General features: G+C 33.6%; 1 protein-coding gene across 6 annotated transcripts in view; it reads left to right on the plus strand.

The window, feature by feature from the left end:
• SSBP2 (single stranded DNA binding protein 2) overlaps positions 1-25,654 on the plus strand; it is a 299,317-nt gene that overhangs the window by 263,731 nt on the left and 9,932 nt on the right. For all 6 annotated transcript variants that reach the window (XM_073234476.1, XM_036999672.2, XM_036999693.2 and 3 more), the window contains 6 exons: positions 1,098-1,146; positions 10,658-10,693; positions 12,504-12,558; positions 16,094-16,164; positions 18,935-19,013; positions 21,265-21,293. In XM_073234476.1, the coding sequence (XP_073090577.1) occupies positions 1,098-1,146; positions 10,658-10,693; positions 12,504-12,558; positions 16,094-16,164; positions 18,935-19,013; positions 21,265-21,293 (319 nt within the window). The remainder of the gene's footprint in view (positions 1-1,097; positions 1,147-10,657; positions 10,694-12,503; positions 12,559-16,093; positions 16,165-18,934; positions 19,014-21,264; positions 21,294-25,654) is intronic.

The raw sequence follows: 25,654 nt of genomic DNA on the forward strand, positions 1-25,654 counted from the left end.
GTTTTTATCATCAGAATATTGACTCCTGTATGTAAAATCATCCTTCTAAAGTGTTCCAGCAGTTAACTGTAAAATCCTTATCATCATCATCATCTAAGAGAGGCAACAGTTTCCAGAGGCAATACAGGCACCCCGCACCGTCTCCCTGCGCGCAGTTCTGTGACCAAGTCCCCTCAGGCTTCTTAGTTTCCTCTTCTGTTCCTCAAGAAATTGGGGGAAACTGTACTGGGACTCCCTAATAAAGCTCAGGGGCAGAATTTTCATGCCCCTCCCTGATACTCACATCCCTGGGGAATCCCAAAACAAAACTAAAAGCATTTCTAAATATTCCAAGCAAACATGGGGTAATATAGCTAACTCGGACAGCCTCTGTCCAATACTTAGAACTGCAGGTTTAAGGTCCCTGGAGTAGAACCAAGGGACATGCTTTTTTTTAACTACAACTTTTCACTGCAATTAGAGGAAAAAGGGAATTTTAAGGGACCCTAATTACAGATGACCAGCTGGCAGTAGTCTACTTCTTTATCAGTCAGTACTTATTTAGGTACACTTTATACTAAAGCATGAAGACAAGAGGCCCTTTAGCTTAGTTAATTAGGCATTAATTTTGCTTTAAAAGCTTTATGTCCTCTTAAGTTATGGACACATTTGTCTTCCACCCTAAAGTGAAGTAATATATTGAAATAATTTCATTTTCATTTTGAGTGAGATACAGGTGGCCCTTACTTTGATGTCACAAGATTATAGTTTATATTAATTTCATATTTAGTGGTCTTTACTCTAAAAGTATGTTTTTGTAATAATTTAGACATATGTATATATTTACTGGTATAGGTGATTACCACTTACAATGGTTATTACAATAACTGAACTAAAAAACTAGGCTTCCTAAAAGTAGATTGATTTGGAAAGAAAACTGTTTTCTGGAATGATTAAAATTTTTGATTTAACAAATAAAAAAGTATGAAAGTAGTTTCAGTGCTGAACTAGAACTTCATGGTAACTGAATTGCAAATGTTCTATTTTATGATTTGTTGTTGCTTTTTGTTAACATTCAGAGCGTAGGTTAAAATTTCATTTATGATATTGTCTTGTAGGGGTCCAGGTGGTGGTAGACCTTGGCCAAACCCAACAAATGCCAACTCGGTGAGCATATATGTTTTTTAATTTTATTTCCATTTTATAGCATTTAACAACAATAATAATCTGTTGCTTTTAAAATCCCTGCAATTGGTTGTATTAACCTTTTTTTTAAAGTAATCATTCAAAAATTTATTTTTTGTGATAAATATTTAAGCATGAATCGTTTTTTTAATTAGGTAACTTTTTCACTTCATGGTCTGTTGTAAACCTTCTTTCTGTGATGATTAACAGACTTTAAAAATAGAAATATAAAATGTGATTGAAGTAGCCTGTATTTATGGTAAAACATTTCTCGTAAAATGATTTGATCTTCTAAAATAACTGCAATAATCACAGAGTTAGCAGGTAAACACGGTCTCTATCAGAGTTGTTAGGATTGTATTTGCTGTACTAGCTACACTCAGGTGTGCTCTCTCCCTGCCCCAGGAAGCAAGCACACATTTGCCCTGGACCCTGTTGGCTAAACTGCCATCCTTGCACATCTATCTATGTATCCGACATACTGGGAATTTTTCTTACCTGTTTTGTGGCAGTGGTTTGACTGCACAACTATTTTTCTCTCTTAATAATAACACATAAATATATGCACAGGTTGGAAATTAGGCTTTCAATATTAAAATTAATATGATTTTAATTTAATGATCCTGGAGATGTTCTTCTTTCTTGACTTTGAAGCCTTGAGTTCTTCAATATGTTAGGAGGCCTGTTGTATACTTTTTATGTATACAACATAAAGTGTGTGTGCTGCATAAAGGTACCTGAGTCAAGGATGCCAGTAGGACGCTGAAATGCATCTGTGTTAAGCTTGTGAAGACTAGGAGTATCTGCCCAGAAAGAATGCCTCTGGCCAATATGCACAGAGGTATAGTCATTGGCCAGAGGCATCCTTTCTAGGCAGATACTTGGCCTTAATGCTAAATAAACATGAAATTGATCCAATGTTGAAGGTTATTTTAAAGTTGAAGAAAATTTAAAGTAAGGCTTATGTAGTATAGAAAGAATCATAAATCCATTTCTCTTCTAAAGCAGAAATCACTTTCTTCTCAAACAACTATCATATTTTTAAAGAAAAAGTTAAATTTATATTAATTATAAATTAAAATTAATTTATATTACCTGCCTCTCTCTTAGTTTCAATAGCTATGACATAAAATTATTTGGGATAGAGAGAATGATGATGTTGCTTCCATTTGGGTCTTCAGTGTATATGTGTGAGATAAAATGTGTATAGGCAGAGAGAGGAAATTATACATATTACATATTATATGAATGCAATTATGTATTTTATCTCAACAAATATTTCTGAAATACTGTTTTGCCAGATTATGTTATAATGTGATTATCTTTCCTCCTCCAAAATTCTTAGTTTACTTATATGCTTTTGAACAGTTTGCATGTTTCCTATTATCTGCCTTTCAAATGCATTCAAGATTTCACTTTAAAATGGCATCTGGCTAACAGCTCAAGATACAGCTCTTTCAACTCCATATTAAAATACCATAAAGATCAGAACAAAACATTTTTTTATAACAGTGAAAACTCTGACAACCTTCCTACTGCCAGAATCTGGAAAGAATTTCTATTATCTGCATGTCTAATGAAACCAGATTTAAAAGCACAATCAATAACCTACTTTAACTATATAAGCCTTCCTACCTAGGAGCAAGAAGACCCTTTGCTCCTTCCTCACTGTCAGCTCAACCAGCTTCCCTCTGCTGCACTGCAGGCAGCCAGAGCGCAATTCACAGCCACCACTGCCCAGCTCCTACACTACCTCCTTTTATATACTCAGCCACTTAGGAAAGTGAGCAGAATTTGGTATTATAGATGGTGTATTGTACCTAGCAGGTGTATTATCCAAGTAAAGTATTAAATAGAAGCAGAGATGAAGAGAGAGTTCTGCATTCTGGTGATGTTTAGTTTTTAGGTACTCTATCTCTTAGGATTTCATGCAGCTGAGCACTAGGGGCAGGAGAATGTACTACATCAGGTGAAAATCTCTGCACTATTTTAGATCCTGCAGAAGACGAGGAACGAGGGAGAAGCTATGCACATCAACCCTCTGTCTAATGGTCAGTCTGCAATGGGCATTTGACTAGCCCACGTGTGGGCAAGTAATAGAGTTGAAAGCAATCTCTTCTGTTATTTTACCACATGTGGACACATCTGTCCTCACTCAATGTGAATAGGGAAAAAAAGTAGGGGAAGTCCTGCACTTTTCTCCTCAGAAAGAGAAAGAGGTCATCATCCTGAGCACAGAAAGGAAAACCATTTTTCTGAAAATGATTTAGTATAAGAACAAGAAAAAAAGTCCTAGAAAACTGGTAACTTTGTTTCAAAAACATAAGGCTTATGTGAAACAAGGCTAAGAGTATTAAAGAAGGATTTTTCTCCTAAATATCATTATCATTGATCATATTATACTGACAACTTATCTGTATTATTTTGAATTCCACATTCCTTAGACTTCTTGTTCAAACACTTTTCATTCTCTCTCTGTGTAGCTAGTCTCTGGCACCTCAGGGCAGCATTTTGAACTGGTTGTTTTGTTTTTGCTGTTTTCAAATATGTTTTATATATTTTCTTTTAATTGTTTATATTAAAGTTTATATCATAGAGAAATTGCAAAATAGTAAGAGTTCCTGTACAACCTTCGCCCAAATTTCAAGTGTTAAAGCTTTACCACATTTGCTTTATGATTTCCTCTCTCTGCATAGGCACATTTTTTCTTGAACCATTTGAGTTGTATTTAAGTTGCTGACATAATAACCCTTTATCTCCAAATGCTTCATGTTTGTTTCCTAAAAACAGACATAATCTTTCAGAACCACAGTATAAGGATCAAAATAAGAAAGTCAACATTGATGGAATACCATTTTCTAATATGAAGACCTTACTCAAATTTCACCAATTGTCCCAACAGTGTCCTTTGTTACAAAAGAAAATTCCACTTCACTTGTTACATTCATACCTATGTCTCTTTGTCTTCCTTACTCTGGAGAAGTTCCTCAGCCTTTTGTCTTTCTTAACCTTGCAGTTTTTAAAAAAAATGCAAGTCAGTTATTTTGTAGAATTTCCCATAATTTGGTTTCATCTGATGTTTCCTCATGATTAGGTGCAGGTTATACATTTGGCAGGAATGCCACAGAAGTAATTTTGTGTTTTGCTCAGCACATTGTTTTAGGAGGCATACGATTATGATTTATCCCATAACTTGGAGTGTTAACTCTGATCATTTAGTTAAGGAGGTGCTTCTCAGATTTCTCTACTATCAAATTACTGTTTTTCCCTTTGTAATTATTAATTGGTGGGAGACATACTTTGAAACTACAGTACCTATCCTCTCCCTCCTCGTACTTTCATCTGCTACTTTTGGTATCCATTGTTAATTCTTCCCTGAATCATTTTTTTTACTATGTTGGTTGTCAAATGCCTATTTTCTAATTCTATCTTTCCTTCTCCATTGATTAATTAAATTTCTGCTATCACAAAGAGTTTTCTTTCTTCTCCTCTCATTCACTCATATATATCATATGAACTTCTGTATTCATATTTTTTTCCATAGGTTTTTTTAATGCCAAAATCATTCAAGTTGGATCATTTGTCCTTTTGCCATGTAACCCTTAGTCTTTGAGCACTTCAACACGCATCTCCTGTTTTCCTAGCCTGAGCCCTGGAAGTAGCCGTTTCTTCCCTGACCCCTTTTAGTGGGAAGAACACATCCAGTGATAGCTTCTAGACCCTCTCAGCCAACAAAACTATGATATAGGGTGCGTGTACACACACGTCTGCACACATCTGTATCTTCCTGTATCTGCCTGTCTGCATTAAGTCAGGAGTGCATACTGAGGCTTTCGTTTCAATCCAACACAACAAAGTTCATTCTAGACTTTTCTGCTTTCATGTTTATAAACTCACTTCTCTGAAAGTGAGTAATCTGCCTACCATCATCCACAATATATTTATTTATTTCCTTAATTTTTATCCACAGTTCTGTCATGTAAAAATGCTTTGATCAAAGATATTTTGGGCACCCTTTTACATGGCAGTAGGAGAAACATTTTTAGAGACAAATTCATATTTTTAGTTCAGAATAAAAGTATAGGTTTTACTTTTAACTTCTTTCAATCTGAACTTTACAATATTGGTCTCAGATTGTTATTTGGAAGTTTATTTACAAATCCACTATTTCTTCCTTTTTGTATTTTTCACAAGGAGCTATGCACTTGGATTTAGTTGTATACAAATTTCAGTCATTACATAATAATCAATTTTACTGAAAATATCTTAACTGTCTTTGTCTGAAGACACTTTTGATTACAAGATACAGAAAAACCACCAAACTAGGCTCTTATTGTAAGAGGATATTACTGGATCATGTATCTGAATAGTCCAGATATAAATTTACTCTGGGGCATATTCAGCTCTAAGGGCTCAAAAAATGTCATCAGGACCCAGTCTCTATTTGTCACTTACCTTTGTTCTCCTTGTCATGGCAGGAAGGCTGTGTGAAGTGCCAAATATCTTATCTTCACAGCTCCCAGTGGAGTGCAAAAGAGCATAGCTTGTTATCAGTTCAGCACAGGTATTGGGAATAACTAATGAGATGAATTTGCTTAGCTTGGGTCATATGCTCATTCATGAAGCAGTTAGGAATGCACGGTACAGTGCTCTATCAGCCAGGCCAGGGCCACATGTGCACCCCCTGAGCCCCACTGGAACCACTTGGGGAAATAAGAGAGGTGTGGTTCACAAAGAAAATTCAAGGAATTGTTAGCAGAAGAGGGGGTAGGCAAAAACAGCAAGTGTTCAGGACAGCATTGTATTCACTAACCTGACAAGAAAACGACAGAGGAAATCCCTTTAAGGGAAAAAATGAGGAGCTATTATAGTGATTAAGCCTAAGAGAAATAGAAATATCTTCTCCAAATAGGCTCTGCTCTGTACAAATAGATGTTCATTTTTTTAAAGGGAAACAAAAAAATAGAATATTTTCAACTTTACACTGATACAGATAATATCTTGGTGTTGCTCTCCCTGATTTCTAGTAAACCTGTGCTTATAAGGTAATTCTAAACTTCACAGTTGAAGAAAGCTACTTAATGAAAATGTTACTAATTATTTTTAAAAAGCAAACCCAAAATCTTATATTTACTTGCCTCTTTCCCTACCACAGCACCAAAGTCTTGGATATTAGGAATGAGAATATTTAGATTCTCATTACACCTCCTGAATTATCTGTCTAGCTTAACCAGACAGTTTACATGGCCTTCAATTTTCTGGTCTGTCAAATGAAAGATTCTTCTATTTCTATGTTTCTGATCTTCTAGCTCTCTGATCTTGCTTATCTTCCACATCTGCATTTTCGTCTTTCCTTTCATGTTAGTGGATATTTGGTATGGAATCTGGGGGAGGTGAGAAAGGAGAAAGTCAGTTACATTGGAAGAATGTGAACACTTACAGGTAGAGAAAAACTTGGACAAAAATAAAGAAAAGAGTAAATGCAGGAGATTTTTTAAGAAAACCTTTTAGACTTTTAGTAGCTGAAAGCCTAGATTGTTTGGGAAGGCATAGAGGATGACGAAGCTGATGAAAGAAAGCAGGGACCATGATGTGTACAGGGGTTTGAATGCTGACAGATCTGGAGTCTATCATCTGTGTGGAAGGGAGCTGTGTTTTAAGAAGATAGTATATAAATGTATGCAGCAGGGAAATGAAATCAGAGATTATAGTAATAGGCCTTTTAAAGCAAATGATAAAAGGGATGAGACAGGTACATTTCACACATAGAATTGAATTTGGGGATAAAGAGAAGGAAAAAGTTGAAAGTGATTTCAACTCTTTGAAAGGTTATCAGGGAGAATGGGAATAACACAAACTGAGCTGGATACATAGGAGAAGAATAGGTTTAAAGGTAGGCAGCTTTGATTTTTGGCATGTTGAATTTGATGTATTTATAGAATACCACCTTTGATTCTCCCACAATGCCTAATGCTTATTTCTATATTGTACTTAACACAATATATTATAATTTAAATTTATAATGTTCAGTCTCAGCTGAGTTCTTGCTGATGCTTGACTACAACTTTTTTTACTTTTCCTTAGCTACCTTTTATTTTCTCCTTATCCTTGATGCCTTCTCTATCAGCTAAAATTCTCACATATTTTACAGAGGAAAAAAAAATATCTCATGATTTTAAACTTAAAATTTTTTCAGATCCTCATCTTCACCTCCAGTATTGTCGACTTCTGGTCATCTTTCTTTCCTCTTGTATCAGAATGAAAAATGTTCTTTCTTTTCAGTGCTTACCCTTCTATCTGTTCTCTTTAATTCTACCTCTCCTGCCTCTTTGTACATCTTGCTCATTCATTCTTCCAAGAAGTCTTTAATCTATCTCTTTCCATTGGCTGGCACTTTACCCAACACTATGCCTGTGAACAAAATCCCAAGACAGCCTTGCACCCCTCGTCTTCCATTCTCTGGATCTAGAAGGGGGTAGCTGATAGAAGACTTCTCTCAACCCTTCCTCAGTTTCAAAACACCAACCCACGTTTCTCACACATTGCCTCCCTTACCACCATTATACTGGACAATGAATGAATTCCTTGACCTTCCTGTCTTTTTCATTACTACACATAGTAATGCACAGCCTGAAACAGAGCAGATGATGAATAAAGATAGATTGAATTGACTTTTCACCCCATTTCAATCCCCATGAAAGCCTGAAGGTTGCTAGTGACCTACTTACCAACCAAACATAATGACTTACTGTCTGTTTTGTTCTAAATGTCTGTAAATTTCTTTTCTTAACTTTAATAATGTTTATTTTTTCCATATTCTTATTAACATATCTTTTTATTATTTATGCATTAGTGTGTCACAAAAAGTATGAAATGCTTGTTTGAGCCTGACAGGCTAAAAAATAAGCATAGTTTAAGCATTTACTAGCCATGCTGTACCTACCAGCTGCTTCTTAAAACTCTAACTTGTTTGACTTTTTAGGAGATATTTTCTCCTAATTTTCCTCCTGTCACATGAGCCACTCTTACTTAGTTGGTAATGTTCTGTAAATCTGATTCTATGCCTCCTTTTCCTCATTTTAAAATTTTTGTATGGTTTAAACTATCACTAAATCTAATAGAATCCTAGACCAAGTATTGTGCTCAGCACCAAACGGAAATGTATTTAATTGAAGCTTTATCCCTAGTCCTAATCTCTAAAAAGTTCCAGGCCTATATTTCTGAATATCTTTTCATCAGATCTATCTTGGTGTCTATCAGTGCCTTCAAATTCAACATGTCAGACTTTTCTCCAAATGTTTCCCTTTCCCAAATTCCCTATATATAGCACCATCATCCAAGTGAAAACTGGGAATTATCCTCTTCCTTGTCTACCACACCCTTTGTCACCAAGCCCTACTGAGTAAGAGAATTAGTAGTCTTTATACCACTTCAATTGGCAGATGCTACAAATGGGGATTTCCCACCCCTCCAAGTTTACTGGGTTTACTGGCATACCACTGGAATGCTTCCAGGTTCCCATAAAGACTGAGCCCAAATGCTTCCAGATATTAGTGAAGACTAGGTTGAAGTTGGAGAACATGATTATATTTTGGACCTTGTCAACCTTTTTTGTGTTTCTCTCCAGCAAATCTCTACAGTAAAACAGAAAAGATAGCTAGAGGTAATCAAAGAGATGAAAATAAACAAAAAAGACTTCAGGATAATAAATTTAAGAAATTGGAGAGAGAAACAAAATGCCAACAGTGGCAGGGAGAAGGGCAGAGGCAATTCAGTAGGAAACAAATGGGGAAATATGGACTCAGTAAACATGGAGGAATGAGATGGGAGAAGATTCTGGTTGGAATATAGAATAATATTTGTCAATGTCATGAAGAATAAGAAAGTCAAGAGAGTTGTTTAGATCTCTGTGCAAAGAGTTCTAGTGAGGTAAATGGAAGAGAGGGAAGTATATTTTAAAGGAAAGGGAAGCAGTGAAGTGTAAATTCTAAAGATAAAGGATGGTTATATTGTATCTTGACTTTGCTTAAGAATAATGGTAGGCAAGATTAAGAGGCAGAAGAACATGAGTCAGGTACTGAAATTACAGGAATATGGCAGTTGGCGCCGATAGATGCATTGGTGATTTGGAGAAAGTAGGTGCACATGTGACAAATAATAAGAAGCAGAAGATGGATGGTAGATCATGAACTGCAAGGGGCCCAAGAAAGGAAAGTAGTATTCATCCACCAAGTTGAGTAAATGTTTGCTGGCCATCAGGATCTCAATACTCTTCATGGAAGTTATCCTCATCATTAGCGAGGCTGGGCACCCTGGTAATGACCATCTGCAGTTCTGAATTGCCCATAGGTAGACCAAGCAGGGGCCTCCGAGACATGTGGTCTGTGCTAAATGCAAAGCAAGGACACCAAACAATGAAGGAATCTTCAAATAATATTAAATATTCCTCCCCCAAGTTTAGAATTATTCACCAAAGGAAAAATCATAACTTTGTTATACTTCCTTCTGCTTACTTTATGGTTTCATATTATTTTTATGTTTAATTATATGGAAGGTGTTGGGTGGAGGGAGGGTTTAGGTTTCAGGCGCTAAAATCTTTTCACAACTCTGAGGGTCCTAGTCTAGGATTGACTATCTGACTCTGAGAAGGTAGTAGTTTAATGGTTTTTTCCAGAATAAAGCAAAAAATATCTCATAATCTTCATGCAAGTGAGCTGGTGAGCCTGTGTAAAAAAATTAATTATATGGATTTAACTTTCTGTATTAATAGCCCCATTCAAAGGGCTTATTTTTAAATGTCTGTTTTCCAGTTTTCTTAAACTATCATGGAGATGTTATATTAATATCCTCTAATCTCTAGAAAAGAGCTTGGTTAAGAACTTGATTTGAAGGGAAAAAGGGAATTTGTTACCCATATCCAATCCCCACAATTTAATAGTCTTTGGAGACTTGTGTTAAAATATTTTGCATTTATTATATTATTTTCTAGTAGCTAAGTAGAAAGGAAAGGGGGAAAGGAGAGATCTGTGCACCAAGTATTGACCCATACTGCATGAGTGTCGTAGCTTGAAACCTGTGTGTAAAAGAGAACATCCCACAATGCACATAAATTCTAAGTGTCATCTCTAAAGGCTATTAATTTGAGTAAATTTGGTTGGTTTTGGGGTTTTAGCTACATAAATATATATCTAACTACAGAATAAGTGTCATTGGCATCAAGTAGTGAGTACAACTGTTCTGAAACCAATATAACTTGAAGTTGTAATTCTGTCTAAATTCCTCTTGACTAGCATGCACTCTTTTCTCATAAATTCAAGATAATACTGCATTTATTTAGCTTACTGGCACTCAGACAGATATAAATGCCTTTGTCCTTTCTGATACATTTTAAAACTTGATGAAAGTCAGAAAATTGATTCCTTTTAGGTCAGTCTCCATACTGCCATGTGAATCAAAATACATATATATTTTTTTTGTCCTGTTCATGTTCCAGATACCATACTCCTCAGCATCTCCTGGGAATTATGTAGTAAGTACATTTGGGTTTGTTTGCTCATAAGAATTGATGTTACATTTTATTTGGGCAATGAAATAGCTGTCCAGATGTTAAGAAGAGCCCCTGTGTATTGGCCAGGAAGTGAACATCTGATTTGTATTGAGTTTTTCATCTGCCAACCTCAGTACATATGTTGATGTTCATTAGTGAAACAGTTATCAATCTGTCCAAAATTGCCCTGAGTGCTGTGTTTTACTTCAGCATATGTTTCTGTAAGCCAATACAATACACTCTGTCCAATCATGAAGAAAGCCATTCCCGGTTACTCAATGATATGCTTGAATTTGCAGTTCTCCAGGATAATAATCCACACCCCCTCCCCACTCCACTCACCACACACCAAATCTAAGGAGACATTAAACTTTCTCCGAGTCACAAAGAGAATCAGGTAGCAGAACAATGACTAGTAATTTGGGGTGCCTTTTTAGATTTTTTTCATTTTTAGAAATTGGAAACACTCAGTTTTCTCCCTATTATTATTTAGTACATATTAAATTTTTCCAATAATTCATGTGCACCTGAGTCAAATTAGCAAGTTTTACATGAGCTCTTGAATTTACAAATGACCTTTTAACCATCATCACATTATAATCCTTCCTACTCTCAAGGCCACCCTAGAGGATAATTGTTATAATATTTAAGGGGAAATGTCTAACAGTAAAGCAAGGATAAATGGTCAAAAGGACAGTCACTCCTAAGGAAATTTCTGGAAGTGGTGGCTAGCTGGAATAGGGAAAAAGGAATGCTGACGAAGACCAATGAGCATTTTACTGTCTGTGGAAAAAGTGTTTTATGCCCATGCTGTTTTTTTGGACTTGTGAACTTAGTGCCCCATTGTTCCCATACGATATACAAACTAAGAAAGTCTACTTCACATTTTCTATGAAACAAAAATAAAAGTAAGAAAGTCTGGGTAAAACCTAGTTTTTCTTGAAGTCACTCAAGAATAAGCCTAACATACAGTTTTATGAAATTATAGACTTTTATTAGAAGAGAAATGTAAGCTGTTGATTACATAGCAAGTACATACACATTTGAAATGATTAATGTGCTGTGTCTGCACACTCAAAATGAAGTGAAAATTTAAACACTTAGTAGTTAATTTGATTACTGTACATCTGAAAAATTCTAAAACCGTTTGCCTCAGTTACCCATTTTGGTTGTCTGAAATAACTGAATTGACCAGAATTGCCTAATCTTCATTTCAGATTGGTAGTGTAACTGCAGCCTTAGTAACCCACAGCATTAGGGAACATTGCTTCTCATTTCTAATTGATGGGATGGCTAAAGGTGTCATGCTCTTGGAGTGCTATAATTCATAATAAGAGGAAGAAATAGCACTAATATATTTTTTTAAACATATGAATGTGTTTGGGTCTTTAGTTTCCTATAAAAATGAGTGATACAAAATATAAGAAAATTATAGTAAACTAAATTACAAATACACATGAATTATTTCTATCTTATGGATTAGTAAAGGCCCCACTAAATGGATTCTGTTTAACCTCATTATATCTGATGTGATTAAGTCATGAATAATAAGTCAGTGTTAAAGTCTCATTGTTTTTAGAAACTTGTCAAAACATCTCGGTATATTTAAGCTAAATTATATTTTGCATAATATTAAAATAACTGCATTCAAGAAAATAAATTATGAAGAAAATATATTTCCTCATTTTCAAACTGGATTATTGTAGAGATAAGTCTAACTTTTCTTCTGTTTTTTTCTTGTATTGTTTAATGAAATGCCTTATTTTTACTGAAATTCTGTATAATTATTTAGGGTCCTCCAGGAGGTGGAGGGCCACCAGGAACACCCATCATGCCTAGTCCTGCAGGTATTGTAATCAAACTAGTCAACAGGCATTTGATTAATAGAATAAAATCATAAAATATAGAAATTGTTATGAAAGCAAGTTAGTATTATCTCATGGATGGTTATAGAAGTAGAGTAGCAAGAGAAAGTAGGAAGGAATAATGTTCTTAAATAACTCTTGTCTAATTACCTTAAGCATTTAGAAAATTCTGTAGTATGGGTAACAATATAATAAGAATGGAAACTGTGTTGATCTGTATAAATTTCCCAATAATTTATCTGACTAAAAGATTCCTTGAGACTGTGGAAAAATCCAACTCTCTAACTTAGAAATATTCCGCATAAGTAACACATGAGATACATGGACCCATTAGATTTAATAGAGCAAATTAGACTCACTGTATCTATTACCTTACTAAGATAGATGTAGATGTGCTTACAATATTATTTACCCTATGCAAGTGTAGGTATTTATTAGTTAGCTAGTAAATCCACTATGTATTGGGGGAAGTTTTTTTTTTTCAATTTTCTAAACCAGAATGCCTTGATGTTCCTGTAATCATTTAATATAAATTACTTTAAATAGCTCTATCCTTTCCTTTCTTTTTGAGACTTTAATACAGACTGTAAAATGTCTTGTGTCTTGAAGACTCTGATGGTGGAACTTTACATTGCCATAGCTCTCCTAGAAGCTGTTCTGGCAACACGTATCAAAAACCATGAAAAGCTCATACCACTTGACTCTGTAATACTACCACTAGAAATAATTAAACACTAACCATGATTTATGTAGCAGAATGCTCATTTGTTATAATCAATAGTGAAGTAATAGGCACAACCCTCAAACCTAATCTGAATTTAGTGAAATTAATAAATTAATTTTTATGGACTATAATATAGCCAGTAAAATTTTAATCAAATATTTTTCAACAGCATGTAGAATGAATGTTCATGATTCAATACAACATGATCACGATTTTATTTTAAAATATAAATAACATAAATCTAGAAAGTAGAAAACAAAGAAATAGGCTAAGACTTTACAGTGATAGCTTCAAGGTAAAAAAATAGATGGGGAACTTATAATTAGAGAAAATATTTAATTTATGTTATACTGTTAAATTCATATGTTCTTAGCTAATTTGTTGAAACCTAAGACATACAGAAGCTTGAAAGTATATGTCATTAATCATAACCATAAACAATAACTTTTTAGTTCTGTTTTTTTTATTTTAAAAAAGCATAAATTGATAACAAAGACAAATTTTACTGCACTTCACTAACTCTTTGGAATATATCATAAACATTTCATGGATCTCTGTCCTCAGAGCATCTTCACTGAAGTAGAACAATTCATTAAAGATAGAATTATATGAACTGAACATCTTCCCACTTTTGCATTCTTGTATGGTATACAGTTAATATTTAATTTATGAAGTATGTGATTAATAAGCACCACAATACTAAAAGGAATTATTTAGAGAAATATCTAATTTTTGCAGGTGATAAATAATCTGATCATTTCTTCCTTTGAAACTGGAAATTGCCCCCTGTGTATCTTCCTGGCCTTGTGTATACTCTTTTATGTACTCATCCTGTATGACAATCATTCCTCTAACATGAGTCAATACCTTACCTACAAAAAACAGATGCCAAAAGGTCTACTTTATTGTAAAGTTGTTCTGTAGATGAAAAGAAGTCAAACATTTCCTGGAAAATACCAACCTTATTCCTCTCATTTTTTTGTTTTTCAGATCAAATTATATTTGTGATTGATCTTAAAAGCAAATTTTTGTCTTTCTACATATTTAAAATGTGTTTGAAATCTACATATTTAAAAAGTCCATTTTCCTTTCAAATTAATTACTAAAATTAGTTAAATAAAACCAGTAAGGTTAATAAAGATGAAAAACCATTTGAAGTGTACCTATATTTAAAAAGCAATCCAAGATTTTCTGAAAGATACATTGTTCAGCATAGAGTTTATTCCACTAGTTAAATCTAAGTTAGCAGATATTTATTGCCTATAATAGCACACACTTGTGAGTAAGGCAAGGTCCCTTTCCTTCACTCAATGAACTTATTATAACCTACTTGGAAGCAGGAGGGAAGAACAAGACAAATAAGATATTAACTATAATGAAAAGCAGAATTCAGTGATGGGGAGCACTCATGCACTTTAAAAGTATCATGGGAAAAAACTTCATGGAAGAGCCTTGAATAGTGAGTAGAATTTCAGTAGATGGAGACTGGGGAGAAGATACTTGGAAGAAGAAAGACCAAAAATATGGAGATGGAAAAGGGTGATCATGTACAGGATAAAACAAGTAGTGTGGGTTGATGGGAGTATAGCATACATGAGGCTGTAAAAAGTAGTTAAGGCCACAAAAGTGGACTGGGACCTTGCCTAGTGTAAACCAGTAGTGTTCAGTCTGAAGTGGACATTTCAACTTTATCAACACTGTGATATATTAATCTAGATGTGAGAAATAATATTTAGATTTATGAATCACTGTTTACAAACCACCAATAAATAACATCTAACATACTCTGTAAATGATATGCACTAAAATAATAAACTTATTAATGTATAACAAGTAACTATAAAATAAAAGGCAAGGTAATTGCCTATTTCCCACTCTATGCTTATTGCCATGAGAGAAAGCAAATGATTTTTTATCTTCTGCCTTGAATCAGTTCAAAAAATTTGAAACACATTTTACTTTCAGCATAGGAAGGTCTACAAAACTGTATTTAAGAAAATCATGTAATTGTGAAAACATGGAAAAACATTTCATAAATGATATTTCCTTAATGTAAAATGTTTAGCTTTTCATTCTAGGTTATATGTTATAAAAACATCTAAGACATGAGGTGTAAATTTTTAAAAATACAATGAAACATTACATATACTTATATAGATATACACTGTATTTTTATTACAATGAGTCAAGTATAAAATGAGTGAAAAAAATTTTTATCAGAAGTTATACTGGAAGAGGCTGGCTTTTACTTTGACCAAGAGAATCTTTCATTCTAATTGCACAGTCTTGTTCTAACCTCTTCCTGTTGGAATAACCCAGGGTATTCCACCAGCTATTACTAATTACCAAATAAGTAAACTCCTCTTTAAATTAGTGTATAAGAAGCTTAAGGAAAAAATGAAAACTGAAAATCTACTGAATCCGAATTTTCAGAGATTTTTGTTTATATATATATAAATTGCTTAGAGAGATAAAAAATCCATGTTCTTTAAAAAAAGAAAAGCTTTACTGTGAATTTTTTATATTTTTAAAGTAATGTTCCTTTTGGCCTGAATCACTCAAGTGATTATTCTTAATATATTAAGCAAATTTTTCTAATTTAAGATTGCAGAGTGATCATTTCTGGAATAGAAAATGACTTCCAGATATTTTTTTCTGAACATTAGTAATGACTATTTCAAGGCCTGCCCTTACTAATATGTGTATGTGTCCAGATCATTGATTATTACTTTCTGATGACTTGGGTGTAGATTATTTTAAAAAATGTATTGATTAAGTAATATTTTCTTTCAGATTCAACCAACTCTGGAGACAACATGTATACTTTAATGAATGCAGTACCTCCTGGACCTAACAGGCCTAATGTAAATATGAGTTTTTTTTAATTTTGGAAGATATTAAAGTTTAAAGATTCAAACTCAAAGTACATTCCATTACCTGCATACTAGTTAAATTTTATATTCTATTATCTGGAAGCTTACTGGTTAACAAAAGAATCAAATTCTTTCTATGTATTGGATTGAAGAAAATATAATACATAACATTATAACAAAACATTTCATATCAATATAATTTAAATGTAAATATGAACCTAATCAATTGTAAAATGTTGGTGTGTAGTTTTATTTCATCTCAAATACTTAATAATTAATGCTATTTGAAAATGACAGCAATGTATAATAATTTATGTTAACCTCATTTTTTAGCATCACTAATTTCTTCACTGTGGTTGTTTTGTTTTTTTTTATCCTGATAAACTTGAAAATAAATCAAGAAGCTGGGTATGCTTGTTTTTCTTTAAATTTTTGAAATGTGGAGCTTAAATATGGAACAAAGGAAATTCTATATAAGAATTTAGATGTTCTTAAATCATATGGTTGTTATTTTTCCACAAAAGCTTACAAGAAAATATTTTATTCATCTATTATAAAAGATCTACATGCAAAAAAAATTTATAACAGAATATAATTAATACATAGATATATTTAATATAGAGTATTTCAAATTAAAGAAAAATTAAAAGACATAAAAGAATGCCTGTAAGTATACCAAAAACAGGAATGAAATGATTATTATAATTGAGTTTCCTAGCAATGAAGACCACAAAAGAAACTTTAAATCTTTCCAGCATGGTTGATACTTGATCTATGGCTAGTTCAAATTGAGATGAGCTGTAGGTATAAAATACACACTTTGAGGAGTTAGTACAAACAAAGATGTAAAATATTTTATTAAAAATTCTATATTGGCTCTATTTTGAGAATAGGGTAAATAAAATATATTATTAACATTAACTTCACCTGTTTCTGTTTACTTTTTAATCATGGTTGCTAGTAAATCTAACTGTACTTAGTAAGTTCATGTTTGTGCCTTGCATTTTACTTCTGTTAAGCCGTAGGTACTGCCTTCAGCTATCACTACTCGTTTTATACAACCAAATAAATTGCTTTTCAGGAAAACGAAAACATTTCCTATCAGTAATATCTAAAAGGTATTTTTATAGAGATCTTAAAAAACATTGAATATGATAATGAACAATGTTCATTTTAGAAATGCAGCAAAAATACAGGAAAGCTTTTCATTCTGAAATTTCATACCTTAAAAGTTGATAATTTGAAAAGGAGGAAACCAAGAGCATATGGTATTAAAGGCATTTCTGTGAGCAGCTGAGCTGATATCCCACTATGTTCCATTCTTGTTTCCTAACTTAGTCTATACAAAGGAAAGGGATCCAAGAAAAGTAGAAGATGAACATGTCACTTTTCCAAATGTCATTCATCTCAGCCAAAGGTCGGCTGAGGGCCAGGACTGCGGTGTTAGGTGCATCCAGTGTACCCACCTGTAGTCTTAGTGCCTTCACCATGGAGACCAGATCACAGGACCAAACCAAGTAAACTCACAGGCTCCTGGCCTCACCAGCATCAGTTTCTCATCCCAGATCTAAACTATGCTTTTGACAAAAGCTGGATAACAACAATAAATTCAAAGTTAATTTCTTTAACCTATCACTTGAGGCATACATATTCCAGGTTGTTTACTGAAAATCAATCCATGTCCTTTAAAGCAACAGAATTTTAGGCAACAGAAATGGCATTATCCTGAGAAATATATGTAAGCACGTGGTTTATATGATCACAGTGATGGAAAGCCATCTTATTTCCACACAGAAATACATTACAGGTTGTCTGCTGAGGGCAATTACTTTTCTTCTAACGTCCTGTATAATTAGTAACCTCTACACCCCATCTGCACACATAAATACACACATACACACATACCACATTCAATCTTCTGTAGACTGGCCTGGGAAATTTTAAGAGCAAGTGTTTTCAGTAGGCTGTCTTTAATAATTATTATAGATATTTTGTCTTCAAACTGAGTTCTGGATTGCCTCAGAAGTATTCTAAGGAAATGAGGAAAAGACTAAGTACGAAGGGCGTGGACTCGCCACCAGCAGCCTATGCTGCCACACTATGCCTATTCTCATCTGTTTTATATTGGGCTTCCAATGTAAGATTTCACTTGAAAATAAAATAATCTCACTACTTTTAAAAATGTTAAATATAACTACTATAGAGTATCTGATTGTCATTGAACTGACATAGTTGAGACTGCCAAGAAGAATTAGCTATATTCAGCTTTCCCAAAGGAGCTAAATGTATTTAATCTGCAAGATGAAATTATTTATTATGTCCATTTGAACAAAGATATATTGTCTGCTAAGAAAAATGTTGGTGTTGGCATAATAATGTTGAATTATTCTTACTAATAAGCCTATGCCTTTGGTAGCTTCTTCTGAATCACCCCTGGTCTTTATAATAGCAAAATTTGTCAGTCGCCTAGAGGAGAATGCTTATCTTCTCATTGGCTCTGGAGTGTATGTGCTTTCTAGTTGAAAGTATTCACAGAAGAAAAATCTGGATATGAATGAAGGTTAGTCTGAAGATGCAGCACACAGGGAAGTAGGGCAGTCCAGTCAGAGATCCTGTAAGGCTGACAGAATCTAGGAATATAACCTCCATAGCTTGAAAATAAGTTGTGGAAATGTCTTATAATGTTAAAGATAGATATTATAATATTGAGATAAACAATTGTTTTCAATGTGATCATAGTCATTTTCTTCATTTTTTAAAGTTTCCAATGGGCCCTGGGTCAGATGGTCCCATGGGTGGATTAGGAGGAATGGAGTCACATCACATGAATGGCTCTTTGGGTAAGGATATTAAATTTGATATTTAGAAATAAATTCATAATATAACCTTAATTCTTTATAGTGAATATTATGATTTGCAAAGTTCTTCCATACATAGGAACTCATTTTGAAGTGCTTCAACTTCTGCCTCATGAATGACTAGAGGTGATTTGCAAATCAGAAATGTGAGAATTGTTCTAACCTAGTTCATATTCACAGGTATTTACTTTATGAAAATCTGGATGTTTTATGTTAAAAGCTGTGGGCACATATCATGCATGCCTCACCTGGAAGACTATAATATTTTCCCAACTAGTTTCTCTGTTTCCAAAGGTCTATAGACACAGTCTCAGAGGAACATTAGTTTCTGTGCAAGAAATTCTTAACTTGGTTTTTGTATTTTATGTTTGTCTCTTTTTTAAATAAAATTAGTAATCACATTCTGAATAATTCTCCTCAAAGAGAATATTGCTCTCATTTTCTGAGTTCATGATAAAACTGAGAGTATAACCAATGTTGAAAAGATACTTAATATGTTGAAGACATAAATAATGCCTTCTCACCAGATAAAGCCAAATATCTGCAAAGAAAATAGCAAGTTTCACAATAGTGAGAACTAGAGACAAATGGTATAAAACTGACTAGGTTACACAGCACCATATATGTATAGACAGGCCAAATTCAAAACCCAAAAATTTATGTTTATATATATTTAAGCAACATTATCATAAACTAATTTAAAAGTTGACAATGGAGGTGGAAGTTTGTGGTAATTTTTTTCTTTTGGAAAGGGATCATTTCTTCTTATGTTGCAGTAAGTTAACTGTGTCATGAGTAACTTAGGTTATTACACCCACATTTCACAACTTCACCCAAGGTCAGGAAATGTCACCCTCTGATACTTCAAAGAGTTATATAACGTCAATAATCAAATTATTTGCAAGACACTGATAGACTTGTGCTTTTAAGGACACATACTTACATTGCCTATATTTCTAAATCTTAATTTGCACTGTCCAATTATGGGAGCCACCAGCCATGTGTGACTATTTAATTTTAAATTGAAATTCAATAAAATTTAAAGTTCAGTTTCTCGGTTTCACTGCTACATATGGAGTGTGCACAGCCTCATGGTGACCTTCGTGGAGAGCACAGAGAGGCATTTCCAACTTCACACTAAGCTCTACTGGACAGCACCATTCCAGAATTTTATTTTCCAATGTTTACAAAGTAATTCACTTTCCAATCTTATAATTTGTAAAATCATTCAAAAAAAAGATGATATTTGGTCATAGAAGATTTTTCAGTTGTATTATTCACTAGAGGAGAATTGGCAGGAGAGTTTCACATGTGTTTGGTATATGGCTTACTATTTTCTATAATGAACATTGTATATATTTCTATATACATATTACACATATACATTCAGTATTTAATAATTTGTAATGCCTGTTTATTTACAAATTAATCATGTTAATAAACCCTAACTTTGTTTGTGACTACTCACTGAATGCTGTACTATTAAAACAGTATATTTTTATGCCAATAAAATTGTTAAAATACTAAAAAATCAAGCTAATATTGTGGCAAAACTCTCATTATTGTTCCTTTTTACCTGATGTATAATTCCATTTCTAAAATAAGAAAATTAGTATTGATTGTTCATTTCTCCCAAGAGTCAAAACAAAACTACAATTATAATTTGAAGATATTTTTACTTTTGATGGGTTGCCATGAATATTGCTTTCTTTCAAGTTTTTAATAATATTAAAAATATTTGGTTTTCAGTTATTATAGTAAAATATGGTTCAGAATGTTGTTAGGTGTCATTACAAATATCCACTTATATTTTACCAGTTTTTGAAGCATAGTTTCAGAAAATATAGAGATACCTCATGCACTCTTATTTTTATATATATGTGTATACACATGCATACATTTTAAAATTTAGAATTGAGTAATTTTCAAATGATTTCTCTAATATTTTACTTTCAGGAATTGATGATGTAAAGTTTTCTTCATTCTGCCATTGTATTAAAAAAACAAACAAACATGATTGACTAGAGGTACAGCTTGTCCTTGCATTTGCCATCAGATGGTACTTACTCTCTATGCAGTGTAAGAGAAGAAGAATGTTTTAAGATTAAGAAATTCAGGTGATATACACTGAAAAGTACAAGCAGTGCACCACATTTATTTATATTAAAGGAGTACTTAATTTACAGATGAAGTCATTACCTAATAAAGGCCTTCTTTTCATATTTTGTTTTAGGCTCAGGAGATATGGACAGTATTTCCAAGGTAAGTACCCTGTATATACTCTGTGGGGTTTTTTATATGTATTCTATTCCACATGGAATTCTTATTAAGATTTTTAGAATAACTGTATGAATGTTGTTCTAAAACAAGAGGTTGAAAGCAGGAGTCCAGATCGATTAAGTGGAAGTTAAAATTTTTAATGCATATGATCTGTGGGAAAGAGTAAATGAGTCTTTTAAGAATGTTCCTAAACATGCTAAGATTAATTTATAGGACATACTACACATGATTAATTACATGATACCCAAGTAATAACCAATTTCATCACATTATGATGTTATATATTTGTAAAGCAAACTGATAGTTTAGATCTTTTGAAAATGTGCAGTCTACAGCAACATGCAAAGAGGTAAACTGGAAAAAGTGGTTATATGTTATAAGAGCATCTCATTGTCTTTCAAACCTTCATTAGGCAATGCTGATGTCCTCAGTCATTATTCTAGTTCCCCAAAATAGAATAAGAAAGTGCTTAGAGGAAAATTATATTAATACAAGTAGAAAAGTGAACCTTCCAATAGCATGTGTCTTTTCCTACTTAAGTAGATTATCTAAAATTAATCCTTTGCTAACATGCCTTTTATTTTTGAAGAATACCTAAATATTTTTTAGGTCATGATGAATTTTAAATAGTTTTCTGTGGGTCAAAAATATATTTAGAATGGCTGATAAGAACTAATTATTAGCTACCACTGGAATGACTCTCTCAGAAATCTGCTCAATAAATACAGAAATTCATTAAAGGATGACTTCACTTTTAATTCTACTTCTAATTTATATTCAGGTATAATAATGTAAAATTCCTGATGCCAGGGAAAATAAAATAAGATTGAGCTACGAAACTTTTTACATTAAACCTCAATCTAAGAAAATGTTTTATCGGCATTCTGACATTGTTTCTTCATTCCCTGGCTGCTTCGCCTCACAAGTTCTATATGCACTTTGGATATTTGTGTTTAGGAATAATCAAGAAGGTCTTTTTCTTTTCTAAAAATAGATAAATATTTATAAGAAGCAGTGACTTACCTCTATGAGAAATTGTATTAGGTATACCTTCAAAAAGCCTATTTTCAAAATAAGATTCACTGTGTAATTCCATTAGAGCCATCTTCCTGGGAAGCACCTTTACAACCAGGTGACCATGGTTGTATTGGGTATCTGAGGTTATCTAATAAGTGGTAGTAGTTGAATTGTGCTTTATGCTCACCAATAAATTTCTCATGTTATATTTGAGAAGCATTCTTATATCTAAAGATGATTCTTTATTACACAAAGGTAGGATCATCCAAATTGAGTATTAAGGCCATCTTACTAAAATTCCCACTGAAACAACCCAAACAAAATTCAACATGGGAAACTATTTTGTAATTTATAAAGGACTTAAAATTTTTAAATAGAGTCATACTGACAAATTAAATGCCATCTTCTAATCTGTCCTCATATGAGATCCATTAAATTCCTTCTGTGCTGCTTTTCCCATTCCTGTTCTCTATGACAAGTTTTTCACTACCCTGAGCCTATTGCTGATAACATTTGCTTGCCTAATGATGTATTTCTTATTCTTTAATCATTAATAGACCACCCATTGTGTACTTCCCTGTATTGGGTATTGACCTGTGCACTGTGGGGAGATACAAAATACTTCTTTAAATAAAAACATAATCTGTGTCCTCAGGTGGTTTATAGTTAAGCAGGAGTTCCTTCATTCAGTAAACATTAATGTACCAAAAGGCATTATGATGAGCTCAGAAAATCCAAAGATAAACAAGATATGGTCTCTGCCCTCAAGAAGCTCAGTATAACTGAGAAGATGGAACAGATGCACTAAGGAAAATTTACAAAGTTCAAATACATTTCAATTAACATAAGAATTATCCCCAAGTAATAAAATACCACATAACAATGTACTAGAAATGACTAGTTGCATCTGCCTTCAGATTAGCTCCAGAGCATCCCATTGCTGCACTGCCCCAGGCTCATAGGCTGCAGGCTCCAGCCAGGCTGATAGTGGTGTGCCGCGTGTCTGTTGCATCTCCATTATACTGTAGTCGCTTTGCTCTAATCAGCACATCGTGCATAGTACACACCACCACCACCACCCTAATTATTTTTCTCCCTACCTCTTTCCACTGAGAGCCCAGTTATTTCATTTTACTCTGAGCTATGCACATTGTCCCTAATTCCATTTCTCCCTTCTTCCTTCTCCAACACATGACCAGCTGTCTCAAGAAACTCTCTCCTCCCTTTTCTCTTGTTTCTGGGTTTGTTCCTTTCCATCCTATTATTTTTCTAGTAATTTTTGGTTGTGAATCAAAAGGTAATGTTGACCATTGCAGCTTAGCAGTTTTGTTCAAATCCTCTAAGGTCTACAGCCACATCTTCCGGGTTCTCGAAGTAAACCTATATCTTGTCAAGCACCACTATTTACATATTTTTTTTAAATGTCTCCACTAAGCACCATTATTTACATATTTTTTAATGACTTGCTCCTCTTTTAAATGTTATTAGTACTACTTTAGTTTTTTTTCTACATTTTTATTGTAAACATAACTATTTTATTAATTTTAGATGCAAGGTAATAAAATACCAAATTGAGAATCAGAAAGCCAGTTTTTTACTTAAAAGTTGTGGCTACATGTTAATTTCTCTTATGCCTAGTATCCTTAGCTAAAATACAGAGCTTACAGTTCATTCCCTGCCTACTTCATAAAATTGTTGAGAATCAAGTGGGAACATATGCTAAAGGCTATGAAGCACTACATAAATATCCTCCTTCTCATTATTTATTTTACCTCTGTGGGCTAGGAACTCAACTGTCAGTGCACTCTGGTAGCACTGTTTCAGTGGCAAAATGAGCTCAAAGCTCCAAACTTTTTAAATTATTTCTTGCTCAGTTGAGGATTACCTAAAACTCAGATGCATCTTTCTCAAAATACAGGATTCACTTTTAATTTGGAAGCCTTATTTTTAATGAAATGTGAAATTCTTTTTATCCCTTCTGCAACTGAGAAGTCACTCATTTATCAATGGAACAAAACTATTTTCCCTTAGAGTTGTTGAATATGTTGGGGGTGGAGAGGTGCACATGGTTTGTTTTCTTAAAAGGAAATCACCTAAGTAAATTCCACAGTTCACATTAAAATACTTACATTTATAGTTTTGAATCTGAGAAAACCATACCAGAGAAGGCAAGATCTGATCATAACATACTTAATAAATTATCAGAGGAGTCTTTCCCATCTGAAGCTTTCTGTCCTCAGAAACTTAGTTCCAGTTAAAGATCCCAAACCATTCATTCACAAGGGAGCTAATCAGCAACTATTGATCTCTGCCATCTTCTCAAGTATGTGGCCTGAGTTCTAGCTCATCTGTACACCCTGGAAGAACATGACTGGCAGTTTGTTCTTTGGGGGAGCTGGCAGAATCAAAGCATTCTCTAAAACTCATTATTGGCAGCCTCTGAGCAATCCATTCAAAATTCATTTTTAGAGGGCTTAGAATAATATCAATATTATTTTATTCCAATTATAGGCAGGCTCAAAATTTCTACAAGTACTCTCTTTTTCAATAGCATTGTGAAAAGGTTTGGAATAACTTCTGAGGATGAGTGGAAGAAGAGACAATGTTACTAATAAAGAGATGACACAGAACGATACTTGCAATAACATCAGAGAATAGATAGCCTAAGAGAATTAAATGTGTCAGATAGGGGAAATGTGTGTGTCTGTGTGTGTGTGTGTGTGTGTGTGTGTGTGTGTGTGTGTGTGTGTGTGTGTGTGTGCATACATGACGTAGCTCAAGTAAGGGGAAAAACATTCCCGTTTAAAGAAAAGGTGAATGACAATGTATTAAAATCCATTAAAGACTGAATCAATATAATGTTAACAATACTTTTTCAACCTGAATTCTTAGATTATAAGCAGGGAATGAAGTACACATTAACTGAAGTAAGAAACACAAACAAAGTACCTAATGTAGCTAGAAGTGATCTTTACTTGTGTTCTGTTGTACTCCACTCCCTAATTATGTGCTCAAGCAATTGCAATGCCTTTTTGACCAATCTAAGTCCTTTTTGTATATTATGTTCTTGCCTTATGATGAAATCTATTGGATACACTGCACACAAACATAGCTACAATAAAATGGTAACACACAATTCATTGCCAAACCCCCCTCATAACCTGGGCTGGTATTAGGAACCACTGTCTTAGTTGTTTCTCAGATGCCAAAATTGAGTGTGTCCTTAGCCTATATCTTCATCATGTAACTCAATGATCATGACTAGCACAATTTCCTTTGGACTTGCCCATTTTGAAGATTTTCAAATATGCCCAGTGAGCTGGAGA

Source organism: Manis javanica, chromosome 1 (genome assembly GCF_040802235.1).
Source record: "Manis javanica isolate MJ-LG chromosome 1, MJ_LKY, whole genome shotgun sequence".
Classification (NCBI taxonomy): Eukaryota; Metazoa; Chordata; class Mammalia; order Pholidota; family Manidae; genus Manis; species Manis javanica.